Genomic DNA, 13,278 nt, shown 5'->3' with positions numbered 1-13,278 from the left:
AAAACATCAGATGCTTTTATCTTATTTAATCTTTTGAGAACCAAAATTATACTTTAGTGGGAAAAGTTTTTCCAACACCAGAACTGAAATATGTTCTTTGTAATTTATTGAGTCAGAGGATGCACTCCTTTTTTTTCTAAATCTTGAATATAAAAATAGTTCTAGGAAGATCATTAAAAAAATTAAAGAAGAATTTTTCAAACAATAGCAGTGCATTCACCCATCTGGTACTCGAGGTGGGAAGGCAATGACAGGGTAAAACTTATCTACTTTGTTGGTTTGAGAATTATTTCAAGAACAGGAGACAGCTGTGAGGCCATGCTCCACGGGACTCAGTCCTCCTAAGAACTCCAAGAGATGGGAGATTACTCTCTATGCATGATGGCATGCACTGTGATTTTGGACAATTCATAATCACCTTTAGGGATTGTAAGGGGAGAGCGCATAACTCCCAAACACCACCATTTTTTATCCTGGACTTAGTTAAAAACAAACAATATCAACAATTTGTACTCCACATAGAAAATGATGAACCCTCCCAAAGTGGCTGTCTCTTACAACAGTCTAGCAGGAAAGTGGAGACACCATGAGACAGTGGTAAATTACCCTGTTTTCTGCCCAGAGGATCTTCACAAAACTGGCTGCTTCTCAGACTCTTTCATGATTTCAGCCCAATAACATGGTCTCACCAGTCCTTTTCTAACTACATCAGTGAAAGCAGCCCTCCCTTCACTTTTGCCCTGTCATAATCTTCAACAAAACTCATTGTTTTATTGCCTTCACAGCATTTATCCCTACTGTATAATATTCTCTTTCTTTTTTTTTGTATTGAAATACTTGATTGCTTAATTCTTCCTAATGAAATATAACATTTCTTGAGTTAGTGACCATCACTGGCCAAAGAACCATTGTCAAGCATGTGACAAATATGCATCAATATTGTCAGAGGCTGGGTATGGAATGTTGATCAAAGCCTGACTTCTGACTTCAAGTAGTATACAATGTAGTATGTAAAACCTATATTAATGTAGTTAGGTAAAATGTGTGTGTGTGTGTGTGTGTGTGTGTTCACAGTGGAGGATCATTAGACTAGTGCTTTATAAAGATGATTATGACTACTCTGTAAAGAATATCTATTTGGCAAAAGATAAAAATAGTGCGGGTCGACCATGTAAGAGGTTATGGCAGAAATGATGGAAGTTTGAATCCAGGTAGTACTGATCAGAAAGGAAATAACTAAATGTATCGCAGAAATATCAAGAAATATAGTTGAAAAAACTCACTTCTGGATTGGATATGAAGGATAGATTTCACTTGCTTTAGTTGATGACATAATATTGCCCTTCTCTGAGGGAAAATATTGTAAGGAGACATTGTAAGGTGTTAAGATCGTGATCTTTGGCTTTGATAGGTTAGGAGATTTCATAATCAGCTTTCATGAATTTTGATTTTACATTTCTTGAATTTGTATGAAGTATTTATCCATATACTACTCAATCTAACCATTTATTCTTTAAAATAATTTTGGTCATTATGTGGAATTCTGCTGTTTTGTTTTATGCAACATAATGCATAAAGCCTTAAGTATTCCTAAATTCCAATTGGAGAATTTTCACTCTAGTTAAAATTGATTAGTTGATTGATGGCAGTTTTATCTGTAAGGAACGTGATATTAATAACTTGAAACCTAGTATCAAGACCATATGTCAAAAAGAAAAGATATTTATAATGTAACAGTATCTAAACTGGAATTGTCAAAACCTGTTACATTTAATATAGACATCAATTCAAATAACCTTTCATAACATCATATTAGAATGATCACTGAGCATCACTAGGCATTTGGAGCTATGATACCTCTCTAATGTATTTAGCCTTCACTGTTGATTATCTACCCAACAGATAGTAAAGCCATGTAGGGGTGTTTTAACTAGGATTATGCTGATATCTGTATATGATAGATATTTTTTTAAAGGCAGCACCAATATGTATTTTAATTCATTAGGAGAAATTATCCATAGTTAATCAGAAGACATTTTGTTTTCAGTTTCTCATCCTAATTCTGCAGAAACTCAAATCATGTTGAGTTCACTTTGATGTTACTTTCCAGAAAGATTCTTTATATCTCTGCAGACTACACATATCAATCCTCACATTTACACACAATTTGTGTGTGTGTGTGTGTATAAACACATAATCATTCTAAAATGCTGAATAACTAATGTTCATGTTATGATTGATGTGAACTCATGTAAAATTCAACTACTTTAAATAACTTTCTGAAACAGCAACACTAGTCTAAACTAATATAAATGCCACTTTTTAACATGTTATAAATACTACAAATACACCCTCTTGCACTCTCCAAGAAATAATTTAAGAAATGTTATCTTTCTGAGTAAACAAAAGTAAATACCAATTTGTGAACCTATTTTAGGAAAGCCATCAAATCACCTAAACAAGCAAACTGTTCAAACACATACCGAGTGGTTAAGGAAACAAGAATTTGTTGATAATATATAAAGTGAAAACAAAACCTCCCACCATTTACCATTTTGTTTCATCATATTAAACCTCTCACTTTAAGAAAACCAGCTTTAATCGTTGTGATTTAATTTTAGACTAAAACTAAGTATATACACTCCAAATATTTAATCTGCCTCAATAAATATATAAAAAATACATATGCCAGCAATCACTGGAAAAACTGTAGAGTGTAAACAATGATATGGGCCAAAGTGATATTTCAATTCTTTCATTAAAAGGGAGGTAGCTCAATAGTAAAACACTTGTCTAGCATGTGTACTGCAGAACTAAAAGAAAAAAAAATAGAGACAAAACTGCGAGATGCATTTCCCATTTGGAAAGAGTAAATGATCACTCAGTAGTGTCCATCAGTGCAAATGATTAGTCTGTCATAGTTTACCAGGATTCTGTGTTTGGGTAGCAACATGATTCTATTGACAATCAATTGTGCTCTGCTGGATGTTTAATGCAACATTAACCAAATGACTATAGTGACATCCATCTCTGAGTTCAGTATCCCAACACATAAGCCTCACATCTTTCATTAAAAATATTTTCAAGCAGTATATAGAAACTTTTCAAGTGAAACTCATGAACTATTTTTCCCTACACAATACTGAGAAACTAAGGAATATCATACTCAATATAGGGAATATACACTTTCAGAAAATTTATTCCAGTGGTTTTATTATTTTATTATTTCCTATTAATACAAAAAAAGTCATATTATATAATTTGAAGTAAAATATATGAAGAAAAATTAAACATATTCACAATCCCAAATCCAGAAATGACCACTGCTAGCATTTTGACCTAGTTTCTTCCAATCTACTTTATCCATTTGTAATCAGTAATACAATTAAAATCATACCACATAGTTTTTATTATCTCACTTTTTTATTAATATTGTGTTATAATTTCCCATGTTGTTAAATATTATTTAAATCAAGAATTTTAAACTCTATACTACAAACCAATTGGTTAGATGTATGGTACTATATTTAATAGGTAATATATTTACCTCTGAAGAAGCATAGAGGCTTCTTCAGTTTTAAGGCATTATAACATAGAGCAGATACAAAAAGAGTCTAAATTAAATTTCTAGATAAAAATAATATAGATAATGAAGGGACTATTTTAGCTAAGTCACTGCATTTGGAGACTCATTACTTTAAAAAGGTGAACATATCTAAAGGCAGGTTTTTAAATGTTCTCCATGTCGCTGGTGCCACTTGCTGTGATAGTGTTGAGGAAAATGCCTAAATTTCTGCAATGAGCAGCTTCTGTGATATTGTCTCAGAAATGAGATCTCAGGTAGGTTTTGTCTTCTTACAATAGGGAAGAATCCTCTGGAATAGCTGGCATGCTGAGCGTAAGGGTTCACGTCTGTAGCACCACAGCAGGAAGAGATCTTGATTGTCAGAATCAACTGTGAGTGCTGTATAAAATAGTTAGTTATCACCATGATGTTCATCGACTGGCAAAACATGAATGATTAGCTGTGAAATGCTTATTCATAATGTAGGTTGCCTCTATGGTCAAAGTAAAATGGAGAAATAAATGAAACACTAGATAATTTAATAATCAATATCAATAAACTTGATAAAGATTTAAAAATCCTTTTAATAAATAACTCCAAATTGTTTTTAAAAAACATTTCAAATATTGATTCTATTTAATATTTGGCAAATTCAACAAGACCGTTGGGTTTTAACTTTGGAGTATATGAACTGCATTATTATGTTCTTTTTATTCCACTTTGAATTGAGTTATTAAAGTTTCTAAAATCCAAAACAATCACGTTTTAAAAAATGAGAATAACATGTGCACTATTCAGTGTGTTAGAGTTCAAAGTGTCTGAAAAAGCCTGTGTGCAAACCCACCAATTCAATCTACCTAGTAATTGGCACCATGCAGAGGCTAATCAAAATCTACAGTACAATTAAACAAGGCTATCTAGGACAGCAACTAGATAATGGTTACTCTGCTCCTGAAGGAATTAGAAAAACAAATTTAGAACCTTGCCTCTGGTTCCCAGTCTATTCCCCCTGAACAATTATACAAATTGGCATATGACTTTTCGATCCCTCTTCAGTGATTGAATTAGGAGGAGTGCTTGTGTTCTCATTGACAGTTATTTGAAAGAGGGAAACAGCTGTGTGCAACATCACCTTCCCTTGGGTGCTTCCTAACAAAGACTCAGTGTCTCCAAGAAAGAAGTGTATGTTACCCTTATTGATTACATGACAGTTACTATGGGCTTTGCTTTGTTCACAAAGTAAGAAATACCCTCATCAGAAAAAAAAAAAAAAAAAAAAAAACAGAAACTCACCCACTAGAAGATAAATCTTTGTTTCTCACATTTGAAAGCCCAGATTCAGAATGGAAAAAAGATTTAAACCACCAGGTGGATTCTGCCATTTCAGGTAATCCTATCAAATAAACTTTTAATTATTCCATTATCAAATGAATTTGAGAGATTAAAAGTAAAGGAAAACAATGAGGGTAACACTGATAAGAAATAAATTAAGTACCTTGAAGAGGCCTGTCGTCATCTATTAAATTAACAGAATCAGAGCTAGTTAAGGAACTAACTAAAGAAATACTGGACTCTAGGAAACAAAAATAAAAACAGAAATAAATAACAGGCAAAAAGACAAGCACAGCATATCATGAATATATATGTGTGTGTGTGTGTGTATATATATATATATATATATATATATATATATATATAAATAATTTATTTTTTTTATCAAGAACATAGTTTGAAATCATTGTATCCTGATCATGAAATCACAAGTTGAAAAATTAATCAAATTCTCAACGAAAAAATTTCTACTAATTAGGTCTATTAATTTTCATGGTGGACAACTCTCACTCACCATTGATAGAGATGTTGAATTTAAAATATCTTATAACAAAGAAAACATTTGGCATTTGTTTTTTAGGGATTGGATAGCTTCACTTAGCATAATTTGTTCTAATGCCATCCATTCCCCTGCAAATTCTATGATTTTGTCATTTTTTAATGCAGAGTAATACTCCATTGTGTATAAATGCCACATTTTTTTATCCATTCATCTATTGAAGGGCATCTAGGTTGGTTCCACAGTCTTGCTATTGTGAATTGTGCTGCTATGAACATCGATGTAGCAGTGTCCCTGTAGCATGCTCTTTTTAGGTCTTTAGGGAATAGACCAAGAAGGGGAATAGCTGGGTCAAATGGTGGCTCCAATCCCAGCTTTCCAAGAAATCTCCATACTGCTTTCCAAATTGGCTGCACCAATTTGCAGTCCCACCAGCAATGTACAAGTGTACCCTTTTCCCCACATCCTCGCCAGCACTTGTTGTTGTTTGACTTCTTAATGGCTGCCAATCTTACTGGAGTGAGATGGTATCTTAGGGTGGTTATGATTTGCATTTCTCTGACTGCTAGAGATGCTAAGTGAAGCTAGCCAATCCCTAAAAAACAAATGCCGAATGTTTTCTTTGATATAAGGAGAGTAACTAAGAACAGAGTTGGGAGGAAGAGCATGAGAAGAAGATTAACATTAAACAGGGATGAGAGGTGGGAGGGAAAAGGAAAGAGAAGGGAAATTGCATGGAAATGGAAGGAGACCCTCATGGTTATACGAAATTACATACAAGAGGAAGTGAGGGGAAAGGGGAAAAAAAACAAGGGGGAGAAATGAATTACAGTAGATGGGGTAGAGAGAGAAGATGGGAGGGGAGGGGAGGGGGGATAGTAGAGGATAGGAAAGGCAGCAGAATACAACAGACACTAGTACAGCAATATGTAAAACAGTGGATGTGTAACCCATGTGATGCTGCAATCTGTATACGGGGTAAAAATGGGAGTTCATAACCCACTGGAATCAAAGTGTGAAATATGATTTGTCAAGAACTATGTAATGTTTTGAACAACCAACAATAAAAATTAAAGAAAAAAAAATAAAATAAATAAAATATCTTATAAATGTCAAATTCAAAAGCTAAGAATTACAAAATCAAGAATGAATAGCATTGTACTACATAGTAAATATTACAGATGTATATTTTTAAAATCCCCAAATTACCAAATTTAGAAAGTAAGAAATTATAAGAACATTTTGTTTGTCTTTTAACACTTATATTTTAAAGCAGTAAATCTATTAAAAGAGCAGACTATAAAAATAACTTCTGTTGATAAAGAAAGAAACACTCAGTAGACGGGCATAGTTTAAACATTTTTTTGTAAAAACAATAAATCCTTAGATGTTTCTCATTCTTAAGCTATAAACAATCCTTGAAATGACTTTTTCATAGATTGCCTGCATAGATAATTTTACTAAATGTCAATTTGATTCTGAAATGCTCTTTTCATTTTATGAAATTTCTCAGACTTTTCAGGATGGTCAAATTTTCTTTTCAGCCATGAATATGTAGGATAGATAGCTAGACTAAAAAATGAGACTGGGTAGATAGATGCTGACCTGTCATCCACTGCAGGGAATGCAAAGTAGAAAATCTTTGAACCAGACTCATACTATTCCCTCTTTTCTAAGGAATTAAGTGATATTTTGTTCATGAAAAATTATTGATTTTTAATTAATAACGTACTCTATGAAATCTCAATCAATACAGATGCCACTTTTTTTTTTTTTTTTGCTTTTTGATACTGCGGATTGAACTCAGGAGCACTTGACCACTGAGCCACATCCCCAGCTCTATTTGGCATTTTATTTAGAGACAGGGTCTCACTGAGTTGCTTAGTGTCTCGCTTTTGCTGAGGCTGGCTTTGAACTCATGATCCTCCTGCCTCAGCCTCCTGAGCTGCTGGGATTACAGGCATGCACCTCTGTGCCCGTCCTACATACATGTCAAATTTAAAGTGGTATAAATGCCAAATTTAAAAAACTTAGGAAGTACAAAATCAAAAATGAACACTATTGTTCTAACTTAGAAATATTACAGATGCCTACTTTAAAATACTACAAAATTACCAAAATTAGAAAGTAAGAAGTTAAACTATACTCATGAACCAAAAGCTGACTTTCACTTGTTTGTAAGAGTTGGAGGCCTTATCAGTGTATCATGGCCAAAGCAAAGATATGAGCCTGGGCAGCACTAGTTCCAGGAACCACCTGTCTTCTGAAGCTGTTCCTTCACTGTCAGCAACACTGTCAGCTCCCTCCCTTAAGTTCTGACCATGAAGTACTGGCCAACAGCACCCCGCAGTCACACTTCTCATCACATTCTCCGGGAATATTCTCTAGTGATAATACAACTTACTTCGGTAATACTGATTTTGGGCCAGAAGACATCCAATGGAAGGTACTGAAGCCATGGTTTGTTGCTTGAGAGATCCAGAGGCTGAGAGCAGCAATCTGAGAAAAAATAACCAGAAAAGAGATGTTGATAAATAAATGGAGTTTCCTTTTCCCTTTTACATGTGAATATTATGTTGCAAAGTGAAATCATTTACCATGTAATAAATATCTGAAGAAGGATTTTAACAATTTACCTGGAATTGCAATTAAATAGACTACAATAAACAAAACAAGATGCAATTAACTAGTATATTTAGTTGGAAAAAAAAACCCTTCATATTCAACTACAAATGGTGCAAACACAATTTACTCTGTCTGAAACAAACCAAAGGCTCAGAAAAAAAAATAAAAGTGTTAACACAGCCATGGTGCAATAACTCACATATTTGTTTTCTCCAATTTGATCTTCTAAAAATATGTAGTTTTTAAAGTTTCTTCAGAAAACGCACATTCTGAAAGCAGCACCACGGTGACAGATGATGTGGTCGAGAATCTGTGAGCAACCTTATATTTAGAAGCCCAAGCTGGCTGGTGCCTGAACTATTGGTAATTTGAGGTGAGGTGGCATACAGCCAGACAAAGGCAATGACTGAATGCTCTCTGCCGGTCTCCGCCCTCCAGCAGTCCAAAGGACCTTTGGACTTGTCAGCATGACAAGTTTCACTGCAAGCATAGGGAAGCATTTGGCCTTGACCCTGTTTGGGACTCACTCTCTTTAATGTCACATCTTTTAACTAACTTCTGATTCTCTGGAGGTAACTAATGTCCATGTATCTCTTCCACCGTAGGTATAATCACATACTCTACCAAAGGCACCAAGCTGGACAAAACTGGGGATGTGGTGGATTGTCTGCGGTCTAGCTGGGGAGACTGAACATACATATCCACAGGCATAATGAAGCAAGGCAGAATCATAGGTCACAGGAGAACAATAAAAAACTCTTCAGATTTGGAGACTTTCAGGGAAAGGGGTATATACAGTGGAACTGGATAAATGGACAGATAGTTAGAATTCCAGAGGGAATGACAAGACAGAAATCATGGATAATGTAGCGAAATTTATGACATTGTATCATTATTTATTGAAGCAGAAACTTTTATTCGAATGTTAGAAATTTTCTTATGTCGAAAATTTTGCCATCTGATAGATCCATTTGATTGAAGGATCAAATCTTGGCTCCCCTTTATATTGAGGAGTAATCATTTCAATTACTGCTTCAAATTATTTGGTGTTCTTAGTTTTTCTCATGTAGTTTTTCTTAAATCAACTTTGGTAATGTATACATTGCTATAAAATCATTGATGGCGGCTACTTTTTCAAATGAATGCTAAACAATCATTGTAGTTTATCCATATGTTTTTTTTTTTAATATTGACTATACAAACAGAAAAGGGGAAAATACTTCATTGTCTCATTTACATGTGGAATCTAAATAATATGTATATATGTAACAAACAAATGATTTATCAATAGTCAGAGAAAAGGAGGAAATTGGAAGATGCTGGCCAAAGCATAAAAGGTTGCAATTTTGTTTTGTAGAGTAAGAGTAGAAATCTAACATTGAACATGAACTATATAGTCAATACTACTGTAATGTATTCTGGAAATTTGCCATCAGAGTAGATTCCAGTGTCTTGTTTCTTTCTTTCTCTCACTCACACATATGTGTTTGTGCACACACACACAAAGGTGTTTTTTTTTTCAAATATCAATGTGAAAAGATTGATATGGTAATTTGCTTGACAGTAGTAATAATTTCAATACATACACGTATATCAAAACAGCACATCAGCCTCACACAGTGACACATGCCTGTAATACCTGAAAACTTGGAAGCCAAGGCACGAGGACTGCAATTTGGAGGTCAGCCTCTACAACTTAGCATAACCCTGTCTTAAAAATAAAATAATAAGGAAAATGAGCTTGAGGATGCAGTTCAGAAGTAAAGCTCCCCTGAGTTTAATCCCCAGTACCATACACACACACACATACACACAAATCATGTCATATACCTTAAATGTATCTAAATGTGCATGTGTAAATGTAATGAAAACAATAAACATGTGAAAATGTTATGTAAAAATGTTACAGAATGTACATAAAATTATATATAATATAAACAAATACTCCATCTGGATATGTTTATTTAGTTTCCTCTTCCATTTTTCCTGATTTCGCTACAGATTCAAATACTAAATTATATTTTTCAATGGAATATTTGGTATTATCTTTTGTCTCTTGGTTCTCCCTGTCATTATTTTCTGTCTTACTTTTATTGTTCCTTTTAAATACTTTAAAATTGTTTTTATGGCCATCTATCCATCTATTTCAAAATATTCTGTCACAGCCTTTATGACTTTTTTTTTTTTTGTATTGGGTGTTAAATCCAGGCACATTGCCACTGAGCTACATCCCCATGCCTTTTATTATTATTTTTTTAAGATTTTGAGATAAAATCTCACTAAATTGCCCAGGCTCTCCTAGAACTTGTGATCCTCCTGTCTCAGCCTCCTGAGAATATGGGATTACAGGTGTGCACCATTGTTAGAATTGTTTAGGAATGCTTTATTTTATCCAAAGTTATAAAGATTCTTAGAGTTCTCTCAGATGATTTTTAAATCTACCACATTGTCATAGAAGAATGCGTGATTTTTATTTGTTCTTTGAAATAGTTTTTGGAACTAACTTTTGGTGCAGTTGGTAATTAACAAATTTTCTTCATTTACCACATTCTGTGTTCACTTGATTGTATTATTTAATTTTGTTAAAGAAATAATCCATATACTTACCAATGACTTATCACTTGCTCTCCAAGTTTCAATCATGAGTACATTATACAATTCTATAACTTTTTATTTGCTTAATTTTAAGCTTTGATGTATACATAAAAATCATGATTAGAACACCTTCTGAATCGTTCCTTTTATCTTCCTTATTAGCACTAATTTTATTTTTGTGATGTTTTTCTACTCTAATGTTGTTGTTTTTTTATAAGTAGTAAAAAGTATATCTTTTTGCATCTCTTTGTTTTTAACTTGTTCTATTTGAGGAGTCACATAAATACCATTACATTTTGAATGTGTTTCTCTCACTGTATCTCTTTCTTTACATAAAGTCTGTTCATATTTTTGGGGATTACTCTCATATTTTTATTTCCTTCTGACATCTTATTCTCTGGTTTCCATATAACCACATCTTTCTTTTTACTTTATTAGCTTTTGTTAATGTATTTAATTAAAGGGTATTTTATAGATCTTTATTTCTCTCCTCTTTGAGAAACAATATACAGTATTTTAGTATTGTTCTTTCAGTGGGCATTCTTATTTTATAATACCATAGGCCTTGGCTATGATTTAGTCTTAACTAACCTATTCATCAGTCACACTGCTTTTGTCTTACTTATTTTTTATAAATCCAGTACTGTGCAAGAAATGTACATTCTATCCAATGTACATTCATCTTCTTTTTCATTCTGGAAATTCTTAGTTGCTTTACTTTAAATGTTTCTTTTCCCTGTACTAATTTGTTAGATCCACAACAATTCTTCATAAACATGTACCCACAGCGGCGAATGAAACAAACATGGATTTTTTTGTGCACATGTTTGCAGGTGAGCTGAAGGGACTCTCTTTCAGAGAACCCCTGTAGGTTGGCTGGAACTTGGCTGAACCAGACTAATTGGAGTCAGCTCTATGTGCCCGTCATTTTGCTCTGAGAACAGCAAGCAAGCAAGAAAACCTATTGCATATTTTCTACCTGGGATTGCATTGAGACTCCCAGAGGAGTCATTGGTAATATGAAATGACATTTTAGTTCTGCATCTGAAACTATCACTTCATCCCATCCTCCAATGAACAGATCATAGATCTGAAGAAATCATATGCCTAAAGTCAACATTAATGAAGTAGGAAAGTGTGCTACTCCCAAGAAGGGCTGGGGGTAAGAGGAGAAATACATATTTGCTGAAAAATAATTTAATCTATGACACCCATCATGTCTCCCGTTTTTTGTCACTAGTTCTCAAATTAAATAGGTATTTGGACTCTTTCTATATAATTCTGACATTTCCACCACATACATATGTGTAAATACGTTAAAATTGTATAAGAATATAAATTTAGATAGTCTAAATTTTGTCATTTGTACTGTATTCTGAATTAACCCTACAGTATTTCTTCCTGTTTGATATTTTTCTATGTCCAACCTAATATATATCATGTAGATTAATTTTTATTTTAGTGATACTATTTTTTAGTATTATTTCTCTTCATTTTTCTCTAAAGCCATCAATTCTAATTTTCTTGCCTTTTTACCATAATTATTTTATTTATTTCTCCATTCTCAATATGGTTATTGTGAAGTCTTGGATTAACTGCTCCACAAAGTTAGTTTCATAAATTTTATGTCACAACTGTTAATCTGTTGGCTGTCTTTCTTAGCATTAGATTTCTCTTACAAGTTTCAGACTGTTGGTTTTTAGGATCACTTTTGAGAATTAGACATAGGTATACTATTCTCCCTTTCTCTGCACCCCCTACCCCAATTCTCAATGCCTCCACCAGCTCTTGTGTCTAGTGGAATTGTCGTTTTCAGGCATCCTTCTCACCTGACCCAGCTTTAATATTTTTCAATTATAACACTACTTACGTTGCACTGAGTCATTTGTTTATTTCACATATTAGGTTACAAACTACTCAAAGATATAGACTCTTGTTTGCTTCTGCTTCAGCAATGCCTGCACAAAACACAGCATACATAGTCATTTATGTCTAAAAATGCAAAATAATCAAAACATTCTTTTTGTGGTCATAAGGATTACATTCTTGGCTAATAATGAAAATGTTGTAATAGAGCTTAGATTTCCTTGCTATATCTGACCTAATTTGATGAACTTTTACCTGATTACTGATTCACAGTGTTTTTATTTCTTTTTTTTTTTACATCTGAGAACTTAAAATAATTACAATCGCATTTTCATCGAGCCTTTTGCCCTAGAATTAATTTCACTCACATTTCTCCTTAATGGTAACAAGAAGAGAGTGTCTGTCCGATTTGACATACTGAAAACCAGCAGGAGCCACAGCCATTGTGCACGTTTCTGCTCAGACAAGTCACAAGATGATTTCTAAATGCACTTCCTTAAGTTGAGAAAGATAAGTTTAAAAAAAAAGAGTAAGTAATAATTAAAAGAGAAATGGAAGTTTTTTGAAAGGTAATCTATTTATCACATGTAAGATACTATTACCCTTTCTAACTTTATTGGCATGCAATGCAAGAGTAAATAGATATCAGACTGCTATTTTCCAGAGCATGGAAATTCATGGCATGAACAACAGTTAAGCTTGCAGATAATTCATCATTACCCTGTACTGTCACAGACAATTGGCCAAGTGTGCAGTAGGAGATCAATATCCAACTGCACTCATAGTCTTAAAACTG

General features: G+C 33.5%; 1 protein-coding gene across 2 annotated transcripts; it reads right to left on the bottom strand.

Annotated features, from left to right (window-relative positions):
- Positions 1–3,196: 3,196 nt before the first annotated feature.
- On the bottom strand, positions 3,197–8,384 carry Ppdpfl (pancreatic progenitor cell differentiation and proliferation factor like). 2 transcript variants are annotated; one of them, XM_046428630.2, is made up of 5 exons: positions 8,221–8,379; positions 7,801–7,895; positions 5,061–5,138; positions 4,859–4,958; positions 3,197–3,964 (listed from the first exon to the last, which is right to left on the bottom strand). In XM_046428630.2, exons 2-5 carry the CDS (start codon positions 7,853–7,855, stop codon positions 3,952–3,954), a joined length of 246 nt encoding a protein of 81 aa, XP_046284586.1. In that variant the 5' UTR covers positions 7,856–7,895; positions 8,221–8,379; the 3' UTR covers positions 3,197–3,951. The 2 variants fall into 2 exon arrangements, with proteins under 2 accessions (XP_046284586.1, XP_046284588.1); XM_046428632.2 differs by lacking the exon at positions 3,197–3,964 and having other exon boundaries at positions 4,855–4,958; positions 8,221–8,384.
- Positions 8,385–13,278: the final 4,894 nt, after the last annotated feature.

Source organism: Marmota monax, unplaced genomic scaffold, assembly GCF_021218885.2.
Source record: "Marmota monax isolate L192 unplaced genomic scaffold, Marmota_monax_Labrador192_F-V1.1 WCK01_AAM20220418_F8-fsc00044, whole genome shotgun sequence".
In the NCBI taxonomy this organism is placed as follows: Eukaryota; Metazoa; Chordata; class Mammalia; order Rodentia; family Sciuridae; genus Marmota; species Marmota monax.
This window is presented reverse-complemented; position numbering and strand designations above follow the sequence as displayed.

Bases quoted from the DNA above. Each gene is read 5' to 3' on its own strand.
- Ppdpfl (XM_046428630.2), bottom strand. From the start codon at position 7,855: ATGGCTTCAGTACCTTCCATTGGATGTCTTCTGGCCCAAAATCAGTAT. The intron at 5,139-7,800 runs GTAAGTTGTATT...TTTGTTTCCTAG, and splicing joins CCAAAATCAGTATTACCGAA to AGTCCAGTATTTCTTTAGTT. The intron at 4,959-5,060 runs GTACTTAATTTA...TTTATTTGATAG, and splicing joins TGACGACAGGCCTCTTCAAG to GATTACCTGAAATGGCAGAA.